General features: G+C 42.5%; 1 protein-coding gene and 1 long non-coding RNA gene across 3 annotated transcripts in view; one reads left to right on the top strand and one right to left on the bottom strand.

Moving 5' to 3' along the window:
* LOC112554394 (neuronal acetylcholine receptor subunit alpha-2-like) overlaps positions 1 to 21534 on the top strand; it is a 49152-nt gene extending 27618 nt beyond the window's left edge. For both annotated transcript variants that reach the window (XM_025222155.1, XM_025222154.1), the window contains 6 exons: positions 8861 to 9009; positions 9214 to 9258; positions 15724 to 15833; positions 15997 to 16177; positions 17706 to 18060; positions 18494 to 21534. In XM_025222155.1, coding sequence (XP_025077940.1) covers positions 8861 to 9009; positions 9214 to 9258; positions 15724 to 15833; positions 15997 to 16177; positions 17706 to 18060; positions 18494 to 19794 — 2141 coding nt within the window. In that variant the 3' untranslated portion in view covers positions 19795 to 21534. The remainder of the gene's footprint in view (positions 1 to 8860; positions 9010 to 9213; positions 9259 to 15723; positions 15834 to 15996; positions 16178 to 17705; positions 18061 to 18493) is intronic.
* LOC112554395 lies at positions 25 to 26771 on the bottom strand. Its single transcript, XR_003097233.1, has 3 exons — positions 26441 to 26771; positions 802 to 980; positions 25 to 256 (listed from the first exon to the last, which is right to left on the bottom strand). It is a non-coding gene; the product is annotated as an uncharacterized LOC112554395 (long non-coding RNA).

Here is a 26771-nt window from a genome sequence, read left to right as displayed (position 1 = left end):
CACTCGCGCGAGGGGGGGGCACACAAAAACATAAAAATATACACATGGAAACACACACACGTGTGACCTCAGACAGTGCTAACTAAACTTTTTTCCGTCACGAATATGGAAAGTGTGAGCTTCTTTTACCAGACCATCTTACAAACGCATCAGTGAAAGTCCAGGCCGGAGAATGCCTCTGTTCTCATCACACAGATTCTAACGGTACAAAAATGAATTCCATAAGCTTTATGATCACCACCAACCATCTCCACACCTGCAAAATAACGAGTACTTCAGGTCATTATAGAAAAAAAATAACCTAACTTGAAGTTTTTAACAGTGAGCATCCAGTAATATATTTTACTTACGGCCTATTTACCTTGCATTAAACAACACTTTCCTTTCATCTGCTCCAAAGATATGTTTCCCAGTTCGAGACTAGAGTCGTGAAAAACTAATCTTCGATGTGTACATGAATCGTTTATGAAGGGTGCACAATAAAAACAGTCGTAAACTACGAATAGTCTAGCATCTTGCTACTGAAGAGCATGCAGGCTATGTCGGACAGTCAAGTAACACCATGCTTGAAAGGGGAGGTAATAATCTCCGAAGTCTCCTAAGCTAACTCTTCGTCACTAAGTGCGATTTATCGGAACGGCGATCTTCAAAACACTCAGAAGCCCAGCATAAATCGAAATTTGTCAGCTGAAGCCTGAAGAAACCCTCTGGCCGTTGTGCGGTCGGCCTGGTACATATCGGCCTAATCTTTCAAGCGGCAGCCTTTACTTAATGGAGAAATCATGGTGGAGGTCTACTCACTTGTCGCTGAGCAGTGTCGCTTTTTGTTCCTCGATCGATGCTGAATGAAGGGCTAGTGATCACTCTCAAGCTTCCAAGACCGACTTTTCGGTAAGGACAGTGCCAGACTGCTGCAAGAGTTGCCACGTCGAGAAACAACTTATCTCCCTCTTCTTTGGAAAGTCTTTACTGAGGACACCCTGAGTTCCAAAGAATAAGAGAAACAGAATAACACGTTATTTATTTAAGATGACAATCCGGGGTAGCTTCGATATGAAAGCACAAAACAGTTCCACAACATGTTACCAGAACATGTTCATATCCGCAAAACATACAGATGCAGACAGTTGCATTCATTGGTAAACAATAACATTCAGAAGTCGCACGGATGAAACAACTTCGGGCAGCTTCAGTCTGCTGGTCCTGCATGCACGATAGGAGTTGGAAAAATTCCCCGACAGGACATGCTTGTCACACGAAGGATTTCAGACGCTTTTAGAAGAATCTGCTGGTTATACAGAGATTGAAGACCACTCTGGACTGTCCAATTACTTTAGAGCAGGTGGATACAATAGGATGTAAGCTGGCCTTGTCCTTTAACGATAAATTGTTGTTAAAAAGAGAGAAACACGAAAGAGAGCACGTTCAAGAAAGAATAGCACAGGAATAGCTTCCATGGCTAATTGAACATTCTGTGTTAAAGTTAATAGTCAGTGGTGGCCACTGTCTCTTCACTAGTCATAATTCAGCTCCTTTCTTTGTAGACATCTGCATCATGGGAGGACAAATCAGAGGCCAACTGGATTGCAGCATTTTAGCTAATAAATGAGTAAATCGCAGTGCAAGATGCTATTTCCAAAAAACTGGAGGGAAAACCCGTGTTCCATTACCTGAGAAACAGGTCTACAAAAACCGCCATGGACAGGACGAGGTCACATGTAAGGTCACGTGTGTCCACAGATAACACCGACTGTAAGTATGCTCCCAGCCACCAGACTGCCCAGCAGCACTGACACGGAAAAAGTCTCCGTAAGTAATGATAATGTCTGTGGAGTTAAAAGATACACCACGCTAGACCTTTCAGCACAGAAATGTTGAATCAGCCATGCACGTAACGTAGTTGGGTATGGGTGGTTAGGGGCAGAGGAGAGAAAGAAAGAGAAAGAGAGATTGAAGTGACGGAGACGGATCTTGTATCGCATTTAGCTTTAGAAATATTTCCCAGTGGCTCACTAATTTACTCGAATATTTTTAAGAACTATATGGAGTTTCGTTGCATGAGTTCCCATGAATCTCAGCCATGTTAGTTTTTGCCGTACAGAAGTGAGGACTAGGCCATCATGGCTATTACGTCACTTCCGGATGCTTGCTCCTGAACGCTGGCATTCCTACAGACACTAGAAAAACACTTTACACAAAGAAAGCATAACCCAGGCCAGGGAAGAGAGAGACAAATTTGTCATCACCTGTATTTTCGAACGACAATTACAAGGAAAAAATGGGTTTAGTAAATTATATTGAAACAGACACTTTCAAACTTTAACGAACAGGAAAGTTTCTTAGACAAGTTAAACAAGAACTTTGTTGTTTCGCCTGAACCACTTGAATTGTCCAAGCACAGACACTGAATGAGAATTTTCCTAGCGCTGACACAGAGAGCGCCTTTGTTTCTTTCTGTGAGCTACATGTGAACCAGGCAACACCAATGAATCGTTCTTGTCAGAGTCCATGCGATACAACACTTCAATCTATGCACTTGTTTGTTGTCAAGTTTCGGCACAGGAAAATATTGTAATGACCATAAAACAACTGCTTTATAAAGCTTATTACACGTTCGTCGGCCATTTCGATCGCTGAAGAAACGGATCTGGCTTGAGTGTCGAACCGTCGAAGTATTTTTTTCAAGACTGTGTCTCATTATTTCATCTGCATGTAAAGCCGATCTCAGGCTGTTTCCGCACGCTCTCGGGAGTGAGTTAATACATAGATTCCGGAAGTTATTGGTATGCATGCGCATCGATCCTCCTTTAAACAGGTCATTTTTATTCATCTCCACAACAGCCTTCCCAATTGCTTTTCTTTTTGTAGCTATCCTTTCCGCCTGTTTTAAAGACTGTGCGATTTACAGCTGTTGAATGTAATCTATTGCTTTGCGATGCCGGTCGTTGCGGTACCTTAAGATGGCTGCTTTAAGCATCGACCGTGCAATATCGAGACATGTTGTTTTAGGGATTATGTTATTTTTAAGTTATTTAAATTGAAGTTATTTTTCCACGCCGATATTGCAGACATTGAATGTCAAAACATCCAAAGAGCTAGAACATACTTAAACTTTGTGAGCAAAAAGAAACACAAAATATTTTGAGATGTCTTGATACATTCTATTACTGGTTGTCCACAAGTGACTTTATAAGAACCAATGCAACTTTTTTCGGCTTAGGACACATGCAATGTTGTAACACACTTTTCCCACACAGGCAAGGTTGTCGGAAAAGAAACCTATTTTTTGTCATGCGTGAATAACAGGTTTCGGAATCGGGACGCCGTGTCAAACTATAGAAGGTGTAGTTACTTTCCCTCTGGGAAACATTGACCGGTTTTACCCGCTGTTCATCGAAGTTGTGTCCATTTGTGTGCCGATGTCTAACCTCAAATGACAAGCAGTGGAAAATGAAAAGTGTTTTTTTTTTGTCGGCCGCTCGCCATCTAGAGGACACATTGGATCCACTTCGTGCAGCAAGAACGTTCCACTGGCCGACTGACTGGAACAAAGAAACCCATGTCGTGATGCCAGAACATTCCACACGCCCATTGAACGAAAGAGATTTGAAAGGCAGTCCCAAAGCCACGCAACAGCCGATGTTGTTAGTTGAATTAAATCGTGTTTTTCGACAGTAAGCAAATTGTAATAATGTTCAGTGAGACTTCGAATCCTGTATGAAAAAAAATAAATTAGCAGGCTGCAACACTTTTTATTGTCTCCATGTGGCTTCTATATTTGGATCTGTTTAACATCCGTCTGCTCAGTGTCTGCAAAGCATTTTTGATATAGTCGGCGTAATCCTTAAAATTTCGCTGAGCGAAGGTGAAATATATCTCGCAAACTGTGAAACGGATCTCGTTACATGCAAATGTATCATGCAGTCTCGAGCTCACTGCTGTGGGTCGTTGGCATGCTGAACGCTAATTTTCTTATGAATGTCAGGAAAAGCCTGAACAGGTGACGTCACCACACCAACGGCTGTTGAAAGATGAAAAGGTATGCAAATAGTCCTTGCTATACAGCAGGTTTCTAAATCAATCCACCGAATTGATGTCACGTTAACATATTCAGCAAGGTGACATGATAATGGTCTATAATATCTACAGAAACATACGTGACCTAACAAATAAGGTCTAGTCAAATTTATAATTTATATTTCAAGTAACAAAACTTCTGGACTACATTAGGCATAGTTCTGTATGTAAAACAGAAAAATACTTTTTCTTACTATTATCAAAGCCATTATTTCTCTGTTACATTCTATGTCCCTTGCTTTCTATAAGTCGAACCTTACTTCTAAGAACAGTTCTATTTTTAGAAGTAACTAGGTCTAAAGATTGACAGTTTCTTTGAGACCTTGACGTAGAGTCTGCTGGCAAATGTTCCGAGAAATCTTTATCTTTCCCTGAAGTCCTTCTTGACATGAAAAGAATTGTTCGATAAGACGTTTAAAAAAATTTCACGAGAATTAGCTCCTTCCAAATTTCTTTCTTAAACCCATCAGAAGCGTTTCCAAGGCAGCATCGACCAACAAGACCCTTCACAAAAGAGGCGAAGAAGGTCAGAGGGAGCAATAAATTGAATACATATTGATTGCTTTTCGCCTGCATTAGCGTGAAATCGTTTGTAGCTCTCGTCTCTTTTTGAGCCACGAAAACTTACGAAAGTACGATATGCTCAAAATGATGCCAGGAGGTTGGGCCTTGACCCAGACTTGATGGGCTTGAGATGATGAACTCTCCCTTCACCTTCAGCAAACTATATCTGAAAATGGAGTTCATGATAAGTTTGTGACAGATTAGTGTCACCAAACTGCGTTCATTCGGGACATGTGCGCACCCTTTCAACAGCAACAGGGTGATTGGTTTTCTTGGATGTCTATGTCGTAGATGGAGAACTTTGGACAAGACAACTTGAAACTCACTCTGCTAATAGTGTTCAACTTTCGGCTACGTTTAAAACACATTTCAAACATGAACCAAACACTTAGTGTGGAAAGATTTACAGTCAGAGGGATGAAGAGCAAATGGCATAAAACTACATTTAATGTTCACCTTCACACGGGTCAATAAAAAATGTATAAATTCCTTTGGTTCAACCTAAGCGATGTGTTCAATTAAAAGTCCAATCAATTCTATATTTACAGGCAAAATCAGATTTCTTTCTTTTAACTATCTTGATCTATGATCACTGTAATGTTATCAGTTCTCAAATACTAAGTAGTTTCATCGTTTAATAGTCTTTAGTATCAGCAAATCACAAAAATAAAAAAAAATACACATACAGGCGTCACTGAGGGCAGTATCGCCTGACAAAAGCAAGCCTAGAGACTGCCGAGACAATGACAAACATGGCGATTTCGAATCAGTTGTGAATACGTCCGCCCATTTTCTAGTTACACTCCCAGTAATGCATTGGGTCCTTTGCAGTCCTGCCAGGTGGGTTGGGGGAGAACGTGTGACAAAGGCTTCACGATATAGTGCACATTTCTTTAGTGCACAGTGCACCGTATTTTCAAGCTTGAGGACATCTCACTACTATCGGGAAAGCTAATTTACATATTTTTCCATTAAAAATAAAAAAAAACAACTTTTTTACAAGGTTCAAATGAGCTGGTTAGCCTTTAACATTCTCGCCTCGTAAACCATTCATTTATCAATCTCTAGGTAATAATAAAAAATCTAAAACCAAACATACCCATTCTCATTTGTCCATCTCTAGGTAATAATACGAAAAGGCTTTACCTCGATTAAACGAGGTTAAAGCATGCGTGATTCGGAGGCCGCGGCGGTACACGTCTCACAGGATCGACGATCGATTTCCAGAGCTTTTCCCATTCGCACGCTTAGTGAACACGCTAGTCATTCAGAGCTCGAGAATATTTTTTAACCCTTTGGATCAGTCTACGGGGTACAGTCTTTTCATTTTTTTAAAAAACAGTACATACTAAACAATCTTGAATCCTACAGGGAATGCTCTTGACAAAGCGCTTTTCGCACTCCCATCCTCACCGCCCCATCTGTTGGACCTTGGATTAATATTCAATTAATTTTAGATTTGCTCAAGATTTTCTACTCTTGCTGATTGAGTATTCTTCAATATTGCATATCCTTTCTGATAATCTACGGCTTAATTCTTGATAAATTTGCTGGTAATCTTTGGTTTAATGTTGGCTTTTCTTGCTGACTCGAAGACTCCTTATTCTTGTTGATAAACACTAGGCATAAGACTTCGGTTTGATATTTTCTACTATTTCTCTTGGACATTGCTTCAACAATATCTTTTCTTTTTTGATGGTCTTTGGTGGAATAATGCCTTTACCTGTTGTATCAACATTGATTCAACATTGCTCATACTAATTGAAAGACCTTGGTTGAGCGTTGTCTGTATTTCCTGATGAAAGTTGGGCAGCATTTGCTACATTTGCTCATAAACATTTACTTGAAATTAACCACAATTTGGTGATAAGTATTTGTCAGTACTGTCTACATATGTTTATATATATACATGTATATGATAATGTATGTTTGATATTAAGTATTTTTTTATATATTTGCTGATAGAGTCTATTTCTAGCTACGCCGTCAAAGTGAAGAAAAGGAAAAAAAGGTCGAAAATGTATACCATTTAGTTTGTGTAAAGGGTCAAGCATATTCAAGTAGTCTGATGAGTCCCCATGCGGATGTCCTTGCACAGGGGAAATTAGCTGTAGTGCGCTTTCCAGTATTCACCATTAGTGGGCCCACGTGACGCAGCAGGAGGAAATCACGCAGGAGGGTTGATTGGTTGCACATGCAGCCCGGCACGTTTGAGGGGAGCTGTGATATTTCAACTTTATTCAGCCACTCTTTTTTGATCCCGAGACGTTATAGTTGCACTTTGGACAACCAGAGTAATATTTGATCTTTTCTTTTTTAAGATGATTGTAAACATGTCTTCTATTTTCACTCTGTCTGAGACCGTGTAATATTATGTTAGGTAAATGCAAGAGTGTAAAGACAAATGGATAGATTGGTCCCTCGATAGACAGACGAATAGAATGACGTCATTAGAAGCAGGTATCGCTTTATTATTTTACTCTGTTTAGCTGTCTCTTTCAGAATTCTGAAACACGTGCACGCACGCACCCTCTTCCTCTCTCTATATATATCTTTCAAATATGAAAAAATGATCGTTGAGCGATTTTTGAGAAGTGGGCTCTAAAACTGAAAAATCGTAAACCAGCTACAAACAGCCGAAGTCATCCATGAAATATTAAGCAACAATGCCAAAGCATTTACTCATGGAGGTCACACCCGTGGTACTTCAAAGCTCTTCCTACCGTGGGTTTTCCCTAAGTGCCATAGCAGCTCAGGGTGGGAAAAACCTTGTGTCAATCGACAGCTATACCTGATCCGTTGCCGGCATTCAGGAAAGATGAAAGGCTATAGCCGGAAGAGGAGAGGTTTCGATTCTTCTTCCTTTCAGAACCAACACTTTAGGGACGCAGAAGGAAGACCGCCTAAAAAAGGGAGCAGTGCAGGGAGCTCATAATTACACTCATAGTCAGCGCTCTCTCAGTATCAAGTGGCCAAATTGCTGGTCCGCCGCACGTGACTGTGACGGCGAAATTGATGGTCATGGACCAGCGGGTGTCAGCCATTAATCGCACGGGGTGCACTCCGGGTCCCCGGGTTTCCTTTCCCCCTTCGTGTTCATCCGGGACTTCGTGACTGCTGGCACTCGAGCCCATACGTTGTGTATCCGACATCGTGCATGCCGCCCTTTGTGTGACGTCATGATCGTTGGAAAATAGTGTCACGTGGTTGCGAGAGCTGATGACAGTACGGTGTGAGTAGATTTCGTCCATGCACTTTAGTCGTCCCTTCCTGGGATGCATTTTTATCTGATGACTGGGTAAAGCTCAGTGCAGACAACATAAACAAATAGCAGCATGAACAGAAAGAACATTTTAATGTCACGCTTGTACGCAAAATTAACATATAGTCCCAGCTCCCATTCGCCGAGGCCTTCACAGCGTAACATCGTCGTCGTCGTCGTCGTCGTTGTAGTTATTGTTGTAACGCGCAGCATCACGACCACTCTCTGCGCAGACTAGTACTGATGAATGAACATTAGATAACAGACAGTAGAGGGTGAGATAAGTATAGGTACACTGAGCAATATAATGATGAAGTACAAGAGTAGAAGCAATGGGGAAAAATATGATAGGATACAAGGACTGTAAGCAGAGTAGAGATGGAGTAGTTACATAATAGTGCACATGACAATATCGCAAAAATAATTCAGCGTAAACGTATCTATGTACAATACTTAGGAGGCAAAATTGTTGATTGCATTGGAAAAAAGTGTCACAACTTCATTAAGAAGAACGGGCAAATCAGTATCACGATTCACACAGTGCATGTCACAAGAATCTTTTGCGTTCTTCAAGGAGGTTGCAGAATGAAGATTTCTCTTTAAAAAACACCTTTTCCTGAAATAAGCTTTAGAATTAGCTACATGAGTAACATTTCCTTCTCTTCCTTCTTTTTGACATTTATTTGCAAGTAATGTCTGTCAAAATACTCCAGAAATAATCCGGCACTTAATTGTACGATGTGTGCTTTGAGAAGAGGAGTTGGAGGGGCTAAGAAGAAGAAGATAACCATGGCAACGAAGATGACTTTGATTGGCATTTGTGGGCATTTTTTATTGAGTGCTGTTATCGATCTTGATTATTTCTCAACTTGTAATTTTGCTGCAAAACTCCTTTTTACTATTCAGAAGCAGGAAGCGTGGCGTATTTACAGTGGTCATGTTACCATTGGTTTCCAGCGCCGCCTAGAGACGAGGCTTTGACAGACGAGCAACGCCTGCTGAACGTTCTCCGTGTGAACTATGACCCCGCGGTGCGACCTGTCTTCGACGCCAGACAGACCGTCGTCATCCACCTCGGCATAACGCTGACTCAGATTATTGACGTGGTGAGCGTGTGTGCGTGTGTGCGTGTGCTGGCGTGCTTCCTCTGAATAAACAAAAATGCTATGAAAGATTCACATTTTGTAAACCGACTTTAAAAGGACTACTTCCACGACTCCCTTTTCACGGTGAAAGAAAAGAGGAGACCCTGTTCTTCTCTGACTTTACAAAGACGTACTAGTATAATCACTACCTACCTCGTGTTGCAGGACGAGAAAAATCAAGTTCTTACAACCAATGTTTGGCTCGATCAGGTAAGTAGCTGTAAGAAATCTTTCTGTTCTTTCTGCCTCGCAAAACTACTGAACTACATGTTCCGAGAAATCAATGAGTAAATATTTTCCTCCGGGGTCTACAGCAAAATGTTGCTGTCATAATTGTGTCTACGTTCATTGTAGAGTTCCTCCTGCTACCTCCCTTTTCGATATTATCTCTCCATCCTCTCTCTCTCCAACCTTTGTTCTTAACTCTTTCCTTTTGCTGACATTCATGTAGTAGCCTTGCAGACATAAAATTTGACATGTTCCGAAGCAGCTTACATCTTCCAAACTTCGCCCATCAACAAGCCATAGTCAATGGGAATCACCTTGTCAAACTTGGTGAAGATTCGACGAGCAACATGAATTTGCATAGGGTTGTAAGAGCTGCCACAAACAAACACTCATAGCTCTGCTCTGCTTTATTTATGAGATATCGGGCAGCTGCTTTGTGCAGCCTCTTTTAATTTCCGAATTAATTCTGATGGAAGAGGATTGTTACAATTAAAAATAGGTTTTAGCATCCCCGTGACACAGAAGACAACACAGCAGTCGACATATGACACTCCCTCTTCATGCAATATGTTTTTAGTCGTGCTTTGGAGATGATTAATACTAAGATATGTTTTTAATTGTACATTCCTTTAACAATATTATTTACTGGAGATATGTTCTAGCTGTGCGTTTGAGAGTATGAATCCTGTGATGTCAACACATGAACGAATGGCAGGGAATGAGTTCGTCTCATGTCAAAATATTCACGGAGGAAGGGCATCTCTCTCTCTCTCTCTGATTAATGTAAAGCATCCTGAACTGTGGTCCGTTCAAGAGTTGAAAAAAAAGATGCTGTGGTGGAAATTTAATCTTTGCAACACAGCTCTGCTTGCTTTCTTTACGAAGATGCTTGCATAACGCAACAATTAAGAATTTCCATGACAGGCTTTTCAGTCGCATTAAAACCAAAACAGATCTCCGGCAATTCTTCCTTCGAACATGCACTTTGTAACTGTGCTTGGCACACCCGGGCTTGCAAGTTTTCCACTGATCGTGTTATTCAGAGACCATATTTCATGCTTTTGTGAGGCATAAATAGAAATTACCGTTTCTGTGGTGTTTATCTGTGTGTGCATAATCGCTCTTTTCTCATCCCCCGTCCACCCATTGTTAACTCGCTTGATTGGGTTTGGGGTCTGGTATCGAAGACGTTCAGTGTGTAAAGAGCCAGACCGGAAGTCCGTGAGGGAGCCCGGTGCTGTAGGAGATGGCGTCCAAGAAGAAAGTCTTTTACACCGGTCACGGAGATACAAACTCGAGGGATTGTCCTGGGCCACGGCTCTCGGGTGCAGCAGAGAGTTACTCTTCCATTTCCATTATCAGAGTTGCCTACCCCTTCTCCCACCCCCACCAGCAACCCCTTGGCCCTGTGAAATCAATGAAGGCCCTTGCACCGGAAGAAGATCAAGTGCGGGTGTGCCCACTAGGACGGGCCATCGAGCAAACATACATGGTCATCAGGGAGCCATCTTTTCGGATTAGCGTAATTGAAAAGAGCCATCCATGAGCATCAGAAAGGAAACTATGATTGTAAATTTTGGGCTGCTAAGTGCTGCGAGATTCTGTTACTGATAGCAGCGGGGCCATCGTAAAACTACGCTTTCACTAGAAAATTATTTTATAGCGTAGTGCAGCAGGGAACCTAGGGACAGTGATCGGAATTCCTACTTTTTCAACTGAGAATTAATCATAATCTATCATGTTCGTGCAATTTTGAAGGAAAAAAACTGCTGAGCAATTTTTTACTTAAATGCAAACTCTATTATCACGATCGTCAGTTTCTCCAGTTCAATAACTATTTCATGCCCATCAAATTTAAATGCCGATATGCTACTCTTGGTGATCCTAGACATAATTACCTTTAACTAACTTTGAAACTTTTTCCCGTGATACATAACTTTAATGGGCAGTCAATGCTTTTCCTTAAAACCATTCCTGATTATGGTGGGGGGAGGGGGTAAAGTTCTGCCAGGAATATTTTTTGGGATTTTAAAAATGTTATGTTTGCCAGTCGAGACCCTTTACTAACTACTTTGTTCCCTTTCTGGCGGAAGTGCTTCGTAAATTGCCGTAATTCTATGCCATATTTTTTCCATTCAGTTAGGATAGATACTTCAGAAAAGCCGCCGTTGCCCAGTCCTCTTGCATAGTAAGACGTGATCAAACCATCGCCATTTATGATATTTGTCTGTAAATAGAGACGCTTTGGATACGTCTGGAAAGTTTTATATCTTTCTTGGGATGCCAGGAAAAAGGAAAGGTCAATATTTCTTGTTCTAGGCTCGGGACCTGTATGCGTAGCTGCACTCTAGCAGCAGGAACTGCCGATCGTTAAATGGCAGCCTTGTCCACCCAGTTGCACAAGGTCTCTGTCGCGACCACACACAAAACTAATCATAGTTTCATCCAGTCACTAAGAGCAGTCCATGAGGACTCGCAGGAAACATGTCCTTGATGCTAATGTCTTTAGCACACACAGCTTTCACACTGGTGTTGAAGATGCGGGTCTTACTGCGGAAGGATAATGCTCGGGAGTTCCAGATGGGGCGTAGGCTGTTGAACATTAGAGGAAAACACTTATTATAAGTTGAAAAATCAACAGTTGGAGCTTTGAAGATCTTACCATAGTACTGACTTTTAATATTTATATATCTACAAGTTATTGTAACCAATACCAAGAATGTAAAAAAGCTGATAACATGCTATCACCAACCAATCGTGTAAAATAACACACATTTCCTGAAATTCCCTTATATGGATATGTGAGCTCCGGATCTTCCGCTTAGAAACTAACAATCAGTTATATACAGTGCTCACGTCATTCTAACGGGAGGTTACTCGATACTCTGTTTTTAAGAGCTTGCCTGTCCTTATATTCACAATCTCTCCTAAACGTGGTTTTTTCACATCCATGCCCTTAAGCATTCACATTTTTCAAATTTTGATAATCATAGGCCTTGTATAAGGTGGTTATATCTCAAGAAGTTCCTATAATTCAGTTTCCTGCGTGCGCCTTCTGATGAAATGCGATGCTTGCCGGAGTCGTTGAAACTTGAGTGGCTCAAGAAATCTAATCGTCGCCACAGTCATTTTCAGTTTATCATCTCGATAAAGAAAGTAATTATGGAAAGCGTAATGAAGGTAATAAAGGGCATTGAACACGAAAGAACTGGCGAGAGTTGCATTTTGAACCAGAGCAGACAGTGTATTTATGTTGTTAATTTTCATTGCCGCGTAATATCTTAGGCATGAAAAATACTTTCAAACATTTTTTTAACAATCCTGACATCATTCCTCAAGCTGACAAAGATGGACCTTGAAAATTGTAAGTACAAGTGTCGTGTTTTGTTTTCTAGCCAAATGAGGGTACTCAAAGGCTTTGACTTCTTTAGTTTTTCTCCACGCTACCTCGAGGCCTGTTCCTTGGGCTTCAATGGTCAGAGGCGACTTTCAGACCTCAACACATGTTAGTCTCCTTGAACTTGTATTTGGCCTTTCACTGCTTTTTGAACAATGCTCTTGTAGTTAGCATATAGCTAACGAATGATACATATTTTTTGTCACGGAGAGAATAATTGCCTGCGATGTCGACTGATAACATCGGGGTTTTCTCCTTAAAATTCTGTCAATAAGAGTTCTATTCCTGAAAAGCTACAGATTCCGAGCCAAGGTTTGACGCTGTACTTCTGAAAACGAATGTATCTCTTGCCATACGCCCTCACTCCAGAAGCAGGCCCTCGGTTACAAATCTTCAGATTGATTCCCTGTACAAATATTCTACCCAAAAGCCCCTCTTTTCGCAAAATCTAACGAGAACATGACACTTATTTGAACAAGGCAAAAGATCGTTTAGGAAGTGCCGACATAGACCTCCCCTCAAACATACCCAGTGCCCCCCAACCATGACACTCAAGTGCCAGAAGTAAAGGCCACATCCGGAGGTTGGAGGCCATCAGTGCCAATGACGTAATTAAATCGAAAACACGGAGGACTGAAGGAAGGACGGAAAGAAGAGAGATGTCTTCAATTTTAAGCTCCAGGGCTTACATCTGCATTGATTTCTTGTGGAAGATGATTACTTCTCCTGCAGTATGAAGAATTAAGTGTCTGTCTATTCACAGCTCCCTGACTACCTCTGTAGTCCCTTCCCTCGTGACCTTCATCCCTTTTTTTACTCTCCCTTTCGCTTTGTCTTCCTTCCCAACTCTCCTTACCCTGCCTCGTCCTCCTCAGTTATCGTTCTAAATATTAAAGTAAAAACTAGAGAAGAAAGTTATACTAATCCATGGCTCGGAGGGTTATAAAAATCCAAAAAGCCGCGAAGACGTGGGTATCGACAAAGTGACCTCGGGTTGATCCTCAAAAATGTTGCTTCACTCGCAAGAGACTCAGTCGGTCAGATTAATATTTCTAGCAAGAAACTCACGCACAGACGTGTAAAAACCAAGTTTTGATCATACAGGCTGCCCACGCTAAAACGAAGACGATTTTAGAGAGAGAGTTTATGTTGATTATCAACAACATGTTAGTTCGTGTATTGGAAGATAAGTATAAAAATGATATCATTTGACAGACGAAGAAGTTTCCACCACCACAAAGTTATTTACATAATGTCCGTCATCACATAATGGAAGCATCTGGTTGTTATATGTTTGTTAATAAACTTCAGACGCGGGGAGAAGCCTATCAGGGTTAAAGCCGAGAAAACCCGGTGTACAAGGGGATTTGGGTTTTTTTTCTTTTTTTACTCTCTCTCTCTCTCTTATTCGCTAGCTATTGTGTTAGCAGTTTTTTTTAATTTGCAGATTCATTTCAGCAAACACGATTTGGAAATGTAGACATCTTTAAGAAAAAATTGTTGCAGATAAAAGAAAACAGAAACTCGGAACATTAAGCAAATTATTCATTTTTAGTGATAATAACTTCATTAGCCAAGGACCTTGCTTACACGACCGCAAAATTTCCCAGGACAATTTCGCAACTCTTTCCAAGATTTCGCCAAATTTTCTAATGTTAACATCGTCCCCAGGTAAAAGAACTTGTTCATTATATTTACACGCGCGAAAGCACTTTTAGTACAATACTAGTCTTTATCAGATTAGAACTAAGGGCAGTGAAACTAAAAGCTAACTTATTAACACATTACAGATACTTGTTAGTGACTTAAGCCGGTGTTTAGTATGTATCTGCAATAAGTAATTTCACTTTACTGTTTTACTAAGCGCTAGGGACGAGAATATAAAGTCCACTGTCTCGGGTTGGTTGAGGATAGAGTCCCGTTCTACATTTACAGAACACCATATTTAATTGACATTTTTAGTTGGTTTAAGCTTCGCAAAACGTCTAGTGAGTTAGTGACATCTACAGACTAAAGCTTTTTTTAAGGAAAAGACTTTAGCTCTAATGAACTGGTTGCCTAGAGACGGAAGTTCCTTTTTGTCCATTTTGTGCCATAGGTATGATGCATCATCACCTTAATAGCTGAACACACATTCATAATTTCAGATCCCATGCCTACTATAACAGCTAGGTTGCCATTATCGCGAGCTTTGATCATAGAAAACCACGTCTTCTCCGTCCTCTAATTATCTAAGAGCACAGCTTTTCCGGCGTCTCACAAATAATGACTCGGGGTGGTACGACTTGACACCTTTTTGAGACATCTCGTTTATGAAAGGTGCGCTGACTGTAAGGCTACAATAGCGCCGCCACACGCACACCTTCCCCCCAGTAACCGGCAATCCCCTCCCTCCGTGTCCGGAGGGATCTGTCAAGTTGACTGGAGACGGGAAAGGACTTCGGCATGGGAAGACAGCTTCTGCATAATATCCTTATAATTACATTTATTCACTTCAGATTTATTTTTACTTGGACCCATTGGAAAAGACTGTTGTTCAACAATTTACTTTCTCCAAATTCAGTGAAGGTTTTTTTTTTTCAAGACTTATAGTTTCTAATTTTCTTCAGCGTGAAAATGCAAATTTGCTGTCTAGGTCTAGTTGTATGCATTTTATTAATCTCAGTGCAAGATTCTATTTCACCAATTTTTTTGCTTTTGGGATACACACCTGCGAACATCACCAGGTGCATACCAAAAGCGTGACATCATGTTTGTACACAAATGCTCCTAACATATGACTGACTCACTCCCACTGGCTCAGACCTTTACAAACCTGTTGTAGGCGTGATTGAGAAGTATATTGAATGAAACAGGAGCTTTGCTCTGAGTAGTTTGTTAAACGCAAAGTTTTAAGTTGTGTTTCAGGAGAGTATTCTATGCGAACAATGTTTGTTACCTGTCTAAAGCGTGTGTTTTCTATGTTGCAAGTACGCTTTAATGCAACAAAGTGCTTGTTGTTTGTTTTAAAAGTGTTTTCATTCGATGAAATTATGTGTTCTGTGTTTCAGGAGTGGGTGGATCAAAAACTTAAATGGAACACGTCTGATTTTGCCAACATTACCATTCTACGCATACCATGTGACCTCATCTGGTTGCCGGACATTGTCCTGTACAACAGGTCTGTGTTTGCAGTACAGAGGACTTGAGTACATTGTAATTGCACAAAGAACATGTCTTGGAGGGAACACTGGGGATATTGTAACTGTCTGTCTGCCTGTATGTTTGTCGTTGATCATTGGGAGAACTATAACAAGGTGACATGTCCCTTTTGTTATGACAAGTGTGGAGAACCATAACAAAGGGTACATGAAGTCGCTGGCCATGGTGGAGCACAACGGGAAAGTCTTCTGGCCGCCCATAGTACGCATGCGCAGCTCCTGCAAGATGGACATCACCTACTTCCCTTTTGATGATCAGATTTGTACCCTAAAGCTGGGATCCTGGGCATATGATGGACTGCAGGTTGGTTTGTGAATAATAAGTAAAGTCCTACCCACATGCCCTTCCTTTGTGAACATTTGTTTAACATTAGAAAGACTTAATCCCCCTTCAACCTCCCATCACATAATGTTGTTATTTGAAAGCTGCACAAAAAGCAAATCTCGTTCGTAAATAAATTGTTAGAAATTTGTCGAAAACTGGTTACCGGCTGAGGCGACGTTTTTGGCAATGGCTCCATCTTTCGATTCCTTGGTCAGCAATAATCTTGCCCAGATCCTGTTTTTGCCTGGTTCCGTGAATCTGCGAGCCATCCTGAAGCGCTGGTTTTTTATTTTCAAGCAAAGCTTCTCGTTTTAATCGCTCGCCTTCGATGGTTTTGCGAACAATCTCCTCGGCAGATCAGGCAATCATTCTTATGGGAAAGAGCCGTGCAGCTGCAGGGCCTTTGCTTTTCCCTGATCACCAAAATGGCAGAGTCGAATCTGCGCCGTTTGAAACCAAACGATTCATGACGTCAGCTAGATCAATTATTCCATCAATTCATTTCTATCCTCCTTCCTCCCCGTCCCCCAGCCGCCTGCCGTGCCTCCTTCCCCTTCGGCTCTTTCTCATTCGCGTCGTCCACTTGCTTTTCATGCATCCTTCGACATTCCGCGGGAACATTCAACAATGGGGCGAATGGAATGAAGCCTGTCGTCTGATCTGCTGGTGGTCACATCACCGCACTCGATGAACCCCATGTTGCTAGCGGGCAGACATCAGCAAGAAGTGCTTCTACAAATCGAAGTATTATTCTGAAGCACAGGCAGCAAGGGTGGTAAGGCGATCTGAACCTTCTGCAGCCAAACGCGTGTCACTAGGTCCCACTGGATAACTAAAGGAAGGAGATAGCTAAGTTATGTATATATGAGAAGGTGACATGAGAAGACATAGAAAGCCTCGAAACGTGGTCCTAACCTGTGTTTGATAGAATGAAATTGTTTTCAAATGGAAGGTAAAGTGTTGACTATGAGAACTGAAAGTGTTGATGAGGAATTCTATCATCGACTCCAGCGTTCTATCCATTGTAACGGGCGGCTAAGGACTTACGATTGAGATAACTGAGCCTTTGTTATCTTTTTCTCAATTTTTCTTCATTTAAATAAAAGAAATCTTTTTTTTTGTCATTCAGGAACAGAAATATGTGTGCGTGTGCGTGCGTGTGTGTGTGAGTGAGAGAGATAATAAATATGTTGCAAGTGTTAAAATCGTATTTGAGGTGAACAGTTTTCACATGCCACATGCAGTGTCCGGCTTCATATCTTTCTCACGCTGGGCTATGTGGCGTGCCATGGTCTTTGCCATAGCTATGTATCTTCGCACACTGTGCTATTTTGCTCGTTAGTTTGCCGTACAATAGTCTTTGTCACACCCTGTCTGCGTACCGACCCGAGGCTGTTTGCCCCTCTGTGCTCTCTGCCATAGTGCAGTTTGTCATTCTCTGCTGTCACACTGTACTTTTCATCATCTATCACGTTTTCACCGTGTTGTTTGTCCTCTGTGACGTCAGGTGGACGTGACGAACCGGACCGTCAACATCGACCTGTCCAACTACGTGGACAACGGCGAGTGGCAGCTGATGGACACTAGGATCGTCCGCAACGTCAAGTACTACCAGTGTTGTCCTGAACCGTTCCCCGATGTCGTCTTCTACCTGCACATCCGGCGTCGAATCCTGTACTACCTGCTCAACGTCATCATCCCCTGCATGCTGCTCTCCAGCCTGTCCTTGACCGGCTTCTTGCTGCCGCCGGACAGCGGCGAGAAGGTGACCCTGGGCTTGACCGTGCTGCTGGCATTCTCTGTCTTCATGTTGCTGGTGGCCGAGAACATGCCCCCCACTTCAGAGTATGTCCCTCTCGTCGGTGAGTTGACCTGTGTCCTTTGACCTTTGACAGTGGGAGACTGAATGGAGATTTTTGCTACTTCTTAGTCTTGCACACTGCAGGGGTATTGTAGACTGATGGATGATGGATGATGGATTGGAAAGTGATTTATGTATCAATGTTGGGCGTGATGAAGTCGACTGCTGCCCCTTCACTGAGGTGTAAAACATGTACAAACATTTCCATCTAATAGGCTGGGAAAACCACCAATAACCGTTCGCTACCTGTACCTTTTGTTCCTCTACCTGACAGTGATCATTATTTCTACATTAATTGTTTCATGCACTTGACTGACAATAACAATAATATATATTATTATTATCAATCTGTGAGTCATTTTCGACAGCAAGATGCGTGTCTGTGTATACCTGTCAACAAACCTGATTAACCTATGTGTTTGTACCTGTTCAAGGTATCTACCTGACGGTGATAATGGCGATGAGCGCGCTGTCGGTGGCGTTGTCAGTCTTCGTTCTCAATTGTCACCACCGTGGCGCAATGCTTCACCGTCCCCATCCCATCGTCCGCTTGGTGGCGCTGGCTATCGCGCGCATGATGTGCATGTCCCTGCGCTACCTGAACAAGGGCCCCTACCGCAGGTGTGCCAGCAACAACCTGACCTCCCCTTGCGGCAGACAGCCTTCTTCCATCTTCGGTCACACGACCTCATCTTCCTACCTGGAGAACGGCCTCCACGAGCTGAACTCCCCCACCGATAACGAGGAGGAATGCAACGACCAACACCACCAACACCACCAACACCAACAGCAACAACACGTCATTCATCAGCATTACCAGCATCAGAACCACCACAACCACAACAACCAGAGCTGTCTCAGCCAACACAATAACATTCAGCAGCACCGGCAACATGTGATCGACCTGGGCCTCAACGGCCTGGTTGGGGACTGGAGCAGACCCGCCGACGGCACAGCCCCCTCCACCGCCAACAGCCAGCACACCGGAAACGGAGGCGGAGTAGGCGGGACCCCGCAGGCATGCGCGGGGAGAACAGAGCGCGAGATCCTCCTGTACCTACGGGCGGTGCTGGAAGCACATGAGCGAGGCAAGCTAGAGCGCGTGGCGGTCTGTGAATGGCAGGAGGTGGCGCGGGTCATGGACAAACTCTTCTTCTGGATCTTCGTCATTGTCACCTTCAGTCTCGACCGTCGTTCTGCTGGTCATCTCGCCCATGACAAAGAACGTCAACGTGCACGAACAGTGAGGACGTCAGTGTGCTTCATTCATGACCATAAAACGTCATCGTACCAAAACAATGACGTCGTTCAAGCCCCATCATTCACCGCGGTGTTGTTTGCCAAGCCTGCCAGAAGACCTCTGATCCCTTTGCACTTGTCCTTACTGTTCGCTGCTGCCGCTCACGCTAACCTTTACCAGAATGTCGTCGTCCTCGTCGAGACATCGTCTCGTTCATCTCTGGGTCGTGCTGTTGATCGGCACGTCGTATTCGGGGTCATCTGGAAAATGCATCTCAGAGTGAAACAAGAGTTGACCCATGTGTACCTTGTGCGACATAGCTTCCTTCCAGTAAGTAAGAGAATGGGGGTTGATACCAAAGGTTGTGGCCAAGCTTCTGCTATGAATCGAAAAGCTGCTGAAGAATTTCATGGTCGACTTGCACTGTCCTCTTCCGATCATCACTCATTGACCTTTGTCTTTCGTCATGAAGTGCTTACTCGAGGTCGTTATTAAGTGGAACAACACTTAACAGTTTTGCACCAACACTGAAAACTATATCGTATGACGACTGCACATAAACAGAATTATGTATATTATACGAATATAAGTTACAAAGTCAGTATTTGGACCGACAAGTTATCTTCATTATAAACTTTTGAACAAAACTTTCTTTCTGTATGAGAGAAGATTCGTTGTGCTTAATATAGATGCAAACAAAAATTGCTCTCGAGAAACAAAAGGTTCATCAAAATCTTTTTATCAAACTCTTAGACTAATTGCAGTAATAATGTTTCCTAAAATTTGAATCACTATAACCCCTATTTCCTTTCCAGATAGAACATACTCAGGCAAAGAAAGAGATCGACACTCATTAATACAGGAATACACTTATTTAAGGCGCTTAATTAAGTCCTGGCTTGATAAAAGCATTCGCAACATCCGGTCTCGCTGGTTCTACCATCCACAACGTAAGCTTATCAAGTAGATTCCTGGTACCAGAGGACTTTTTTGACCTCTATGAGCGGATGATTGTAATCTTGAGACCATGATGAGGTTATTTACTCTAATTTCTGGACATGCGAACACAGTCAACTAGAAAAAAGTGCATATATCTGACAAAAGTCTTCCTCGGGGGAACAAAACTGCTCTTGTGAACCTACAGCCAAAAAGAGTTATGTAAAGACGACAGAGGGGTATGAATTTCATCTCACGTGTGTAACCTTTAATCTTCTGACGATCCAAACAATATCACATTTTCATTTTGTTTTGATCTGCTATAACGATAAAATTCGTTAATCGTCCTAAAAAAAAAAGCCCACAACATCGACATAAGCACCACAAGACAATTTAAATTTTTTCTCATCTCTCGAGTGTAAACCGGTGTGTAGTATTTTTTTCATTTGTGTTGTGAGAACTGCCATCATTTCCTCACAATGTATTCATTCAGGACCTGTTCCTGGCCACATATATAATGCATGAACGTAGCTAGAACTGCCAGTCATTGCACCATAGACTGGATAAACAAAGTGTATCACCAAACTGCGAAGAGTGCGATGGTTGCGAGGACAACAATGTCGTTACGGTTCACTGTTGCCGAGAAAGTCTATGAGACATAGTATAAGACACAAAGCCATTGCACCTTTTCTAACAGTTTGCACGTCTAACGTTTCCTTAATGTTGAATTTTGTGACAGAAAAATACCGATGAGACATCGACTGTGTGCGAAAGCGACTCCACTTGACGATAACAGAGAAAATAAGTCGAGAAGCTAATATTTGGTGAAGAAACACTGCTGACTTATTTCTGTATATGGCGATAAAAACAAGCCACTGAGCTGACAGTATGGTTATAATTTCAACTGCCAGGTGTGTCAAGGTCGCTACACGAGTGAAAAAAAAGTATTTAAACAAACATAAAGACAAACAAAAAGCTAATAAACTACCCACTCCCGAAAAATAAACAAAACAAAGCCGGTTCTTGTGATGTTTTGTTCTTGTACATCGAAAAAGTGCCATAAGACCTTCGTACTTCCAGCAGGTGTAAAGTCCAGCTAATCAAAGTCCCCCGAATTCTTTGTGGTTCATTTCCGACCCCATTATATGCGGCTGATTTTTCTGCTTACACTTGCTGGGGTGAGAACACAGGACCCTACTCCAATCTTGTTTGTTGAGGGCGCGGGTATTAGGATACAGCAGCTTTTTCTGGATTCATTGTTCTTCGTGGAGTGTTCATTAAAAGCGCTGTCTTGCTTACTATGTGACATGTGTTGCCTGCGAACATTGGTGAGTGTGAAGCTGCTTGTGTAATACAGAATAATGAGCGCAGTCGGCATGATACACGACGATGTTTGTGTTGTCAGGGTTTGTAAGGGCTAGGAAAGGAGCAGCTTGTACTACCTTTACTTTGTTGTCTGTCTGTCTGTCTGTCTCTTGCTGTTGGTTCTAGGGACAGGTTTTGAGTAGACAAACTCTTCAAGAGAAAGTCCTTCTGACATCGACTCATCACAGCAGAAGCCCACCTGGCGCCGCCCAACATCTGTCAGATTTTAATTTGAGGTGAGACGTGGCGATAACCGCTCTCGCCGGCTTCCGTTTCGCTACAGACAAGGTCCGTCACGGGTCTCGCCGAGGATCTGAGAGTGGAGAAATCCCCGCCTCGTGAATCGCTTCCACAGGTGCGAGGGAGAGGCGAGACCAGCCACGGTTTCCTGGGGTTTCACGCTCGCTTCCCCACTGACGGAGTTAATGGCGGCCATGTGTTTTATTAGTCTGGGCGCCAGACATGGATGGCCCACAGCCCCAGTAACGTCGACACCTTCAGATAAGACCTGTCTTCTGATACTTGCAGGGCGTTATAAATTGCTTTGATCGTTCACCTTCGTCACATTTTCGTTCTTAATGGTGTTAAAGAGCAGATTACTGCACGGATCACCTTTACACTGCAATAGTTTTTGTTTGGGAGAGGGGAGAGTTGAGAGCCCCTGCTTCAGGTCATTGTTAAAGAAAGAAATGGCCACAATGCTCTGTTGTCACGGCAACACAAGAACCACTGTGTCCTAATAGCGATCCTCTCTGTGTTCATCCCTTATATGTTGACTCACCCGAGCTGTCAAATAAATACGAATTTCACCTTTGACCTTTTATCTTGTATTTGTAACGCGTATTTGGACTAAGTCCTTGGAAAAACGACTAAGAACGTGCCAGAAATTAATGTTGAGAATTGAAATTTAGGAGAAAAAAGTACGAATATCATCAACGCCAAAGGCGGCACGGGATACACTTAAACAGTGGGAAAATATAATAGTGCAGTGAGCAGTCGGTGTCATGTAAGCATGACTTTTCTATACACCATTTTTAGAGAAGCCACACGCCATGTAATGTGGGTTCTTCCGACAAAGAACACCCCCCCCCCCTACACATATATATATATATACATTCATTATATAATTGCATTGATATTATATATATCACACACACTTACAAATGCACATAGAGCCAACAAGCACGTGCATTAAATCCTCAACATATTTATTTTTTCAATAATTACATTATTAAGCGGCTTTAACATTATAATAGCTGATTCCCAAATTTTGTTCAAAAGGTAACAGAATATGTGGCTTTCAGTTTTAAATACGAAAGTTAGCAGAATGCGCGTGCTAGACATCAGCGAAAAGTTCAAAGTGCCCCGCAGACATAAAATCTAGTCTATGAACTCAGGGATAAGCGAGAAGATGTGAAGTAAAGAGGTGACAGAGAGTGCTGGGTGGCTGCAGAATGTATGATTGTATGAGCTCAACGTGTTTACACAACACTCGACATGCCGGCGCCCAGAGTGCAGTGTGCACGCCACCTAGTGTCGCGGACTTTTGGATGTGAAGCGCTTGTGCCACATATCCTCCCAGACACTGTCACTCGCCCCGGACCCAGCCTCCAGCCAAACCACTAGGGCTGTCGCCTCAAGAGCGTTGAGACGTTTTTGGAGCTGGTAAGATGTTGGGGAAATTTGCCCCTTCATGCGTGTTTGCATGTGAGGAAAAACAAGAAAAAGAGACAGTTTTTTTTCGTTTTGGTGATCATATAGATACATCAGTCGCCTGACGATTTTATCTATGTTTCTGATTATTGACAGAATTTCCTTTCATCAAACGACTTCACGATCTGGAAATCTGGACTGGACACAGCCCTGGCATTCCATTAACTTCCATGAAACAGGATTTCTATCTGAGCTTTTAAAGCTCCCATCATCATCATCATCATCGTGCACCACCACCACCACCACCACCACCACACCACCACCATCATCATCATCACAATGAATTCCTTCCAGCATTCTTTCCAAACAGATGCAACCGACTGTTCCTGTTTCCTATTTGACTCCAATGAAATTCGCCAACTCATTTCTGCTGCTAAACCACGGTGCTGATCTTTTTTATATCGTTTACAAGAGAGGTCAACTCGCACTAGTTTGGCAAACCTTCAGAAAAGCTGCTAATTTGTAAACGAGTTGATTTCCGGTATCATGACTGGAGAGTTGTTTGGGGGAAAACATTACATTCCGACTCTACACTAAGTCTTTAATATATTAATACAATAAATCCATCTGACAGCAACACAGCATCGCACTTGAAAGCTTTGGGGCAAGTTGTGATATGTCGGTGTATTTTTTGTCACGTGTCTTCAAACTCGTCCTTTACAATGAATTTGCACTTGACACATGCACGCAGTCTAGATAATCTTTTAAAATGACTTAATGCACTGTATGTCAAACTATTTTTTAAGACATGGGTACCATCCCAAGACAAGAAGCTCATCTGACATCAGTAGATATGATTGGGACATTCCTCCTGCTTTAGGGGTGGTACAGTTGTTGTGGCTGCTGCTGCTGCTGCATGATGAGGGTTTCAACCGAAGGAAATCATATGCATATAAGTCTACATTATCTTCTTTTGACCGCGAAATTCTATGAAAGCAGCGACTTCAGAAATGGATTTTTTGTTGGCACTCTGAGACGTAGTATTCCATCAATGGTTACTTCACTAGTAGCAGCCCAGGCTTCCGCAGCCACTAAATCTGACAATCCCTAGAGTGGTTTTCCATTTCTTTCAAGAACACTTGGAAGATGAACCATGACTGGATTGTCATCTGTGCCCCTCTACTGGAATCCTGGGGCAGTCTTTTTCGTGAGACTGTCTCCCTGGACTGAGCTTAACTGTGGTGGTCATAGCAGGCATTGAATGAGCTCAGTTCAGTGCAAGGCAGCTCGGGGATTTGGACAAACTCGGGACGACGTTGAGTGGAGAGCAGGTCTGGGCTTCCTGATGCAACCGGCTGCACGAAGGATGAGTTGTCCTGGCAACGCCACACTCGCATTCCTATGTTCGTTTGTTATCCCTTAGTCTGGTCAAATGGTCATCTTTTTGTATCTAATATTGGTTCTCGATAGATATCCGCTGCCTCTGGTAGTATATCTTCCATGGCATCAATAATTTAGTGCACTCTTTCCTCAATATTGGAGTTTATTTTAGTTCTGGTGCGTCATCTTTTATTTAATAAAACTTTGTTAATATTTCAGCGAAAATTCAAATACAGAAACAAATCAGCTGCAAATCGTTCTGAATCTGCCACTACAATTTTTATTTCACTTTTCAGTCGGTGCACGGCAGAGATATTTATTGATATCTTTATTAAACTGGTTGTTGATTTATGAAATGTTTACTACAAAAGAATATGACGAGGTCATACTGATTGTAGATGGTGGGCACTAGTCAAGAGAAAGAGGTTTCATAGCATCAAATAGCCTGTGTATTTGACAGCTTCATAGCACAGATTAGTCGGGTGGCTTCCCTTGAGGTTTAACCTAACTGGATTATCTTTGTTTATTTTTCATATGCCGTCATCAGTGTTTTCACAGTCTTCGGAGTCATTTCCGCCCAGGGACTGCTTGTTGCATCCGCTTCATGAAATTAGGGCGTTATGTGCAACATGACACTTCAACCTGAGTACGAAGAGGAGGCGGGTGAGTAGGGCATCAAACGAGTAGTGTCACTTGACAGTCACGGGGTCACAGCGCGACTTTTGCTTTGAGGACGTTAGCATCCACGAAGAGCTTTCTCCGCCAACAGTAAGCGCCTCACGCTACCAGATGTAATTGGTTGGAATGTGGACTGGAAAGTTAGATATGTGGGCGATGATTATCTTCTCATGCCTTACACCGAGGTCGTCCCTCCCCACTTCCCAGAAAAACTCACAAAGCGCGAACTCTTAAAGATTGAGGAACTCGGTTTCTCTGTCCCAGGCGAGCCCCTCTGAGGACCTACCTGCCTGCTCTCTGTTTTGTGAATGAGTTCCTTGAGGTTCATTTTCTAGACCTCGCTAGTCATCAATATGATTTTAGTCATTTGTTTTGAGAGGTGAGGCATTACTTTAAGAAAGCCTCAGACACTAATGATCTGTGGTAGTTACTCTGCTGGGAAGAGCTTGGCAAAGGAAATCTGAGTAAAATGCCAAAGGAGACCTCATGGTCAGACAAGATAGAAAATGACGTATTGATATGGCTGCAACAAGGACGAAAAAGACTAAAAAATAACAGGTTATATGGGCCCACGCAGTACACGATATGAGGTTAACAGGAGACACCTGGATCAACCAAAGCAGGGTATTACAATATATAATACCAAACAACGCAGGGTATCGTAAAATATATAAAAACAGCTACAGGATACCTGGGACAATGGAAGGTACAAGAAGGTAAGCAGAGCTCGACGCATCGGACATCTGGGTCGATGCTGTGTCATCACGCAAGAGAATGGGTCGTAGTGATTGTAGGTTGTCGCGATGATTACCGAGAAAGACGGTGATTGTAGGCTGTCGAGGCGATTAACGAGGGACAGAGCCACACATTTAATGATACAGTTAGCGGGGTCTTGTTCACCTAAGCGCATGCCGCCAGTGATTTAGCAGCTGAAAACAGGCCTACTCTTGGAAGCAGACCGACAAAAACAATGTTGGAAGAGAAATACATGAAATCACGAGACAAAGCTTTCGATGAAATAAGAAAAAAGTGTGAAGCATTGTCTGACAGACATCCACCGTTAGGATCCAAATACGTTTTATCCCGCAGCTCCATAAACATCCCTGCCGTGCTGATTGCGAGGACCTACCTGACTGAGGAGATGATGAGACTTGGTCGCCTTTACAACAGAATGGAAGCCAAGCCGAAGTTTCAGTGATGGTCATGAGGGATGGACTGAAGGTGGAACCGAAGGCCAGCAAATGACTCTCTCAATCTGCTTGTGCAGACGACAAGCTGATAATGGCAGCTTTGACTTGTGACGACCTCTCCTCCATCTAAAAAAAAACTTAACCTAACAAAACAGAAGGTTTTGTTGCAATGAGGAACAAGAAATATACTACGAAAATAGGATCCAAAAGTTCCAATGCATGCGTCCTGTTTCTAGCAGCGGATTCTGGAGTTTTCTGTTTGTTGTAGGA

This window comes from Pomacea canaliculata, linkage group LG13 (assembly GCF_003073045.1).
Source record: "Pomacea canaliculata isolate SZHN2017 linkage group LG13, ASM307304v1, whole genome shotgun sequence".
Taxonomy (NCBI): Eukaryota; Metazoa; Mollusca; class Gastropoda; order Architaenioglossa; family Ampullariidae; genus Pomacea; species Pomacea canaliculata.
The sequence above is the reverse complement of the archived record's forward strand: the minus strand, read 5'-3'. Positions and strand labels throughout refer to the sequence as shown.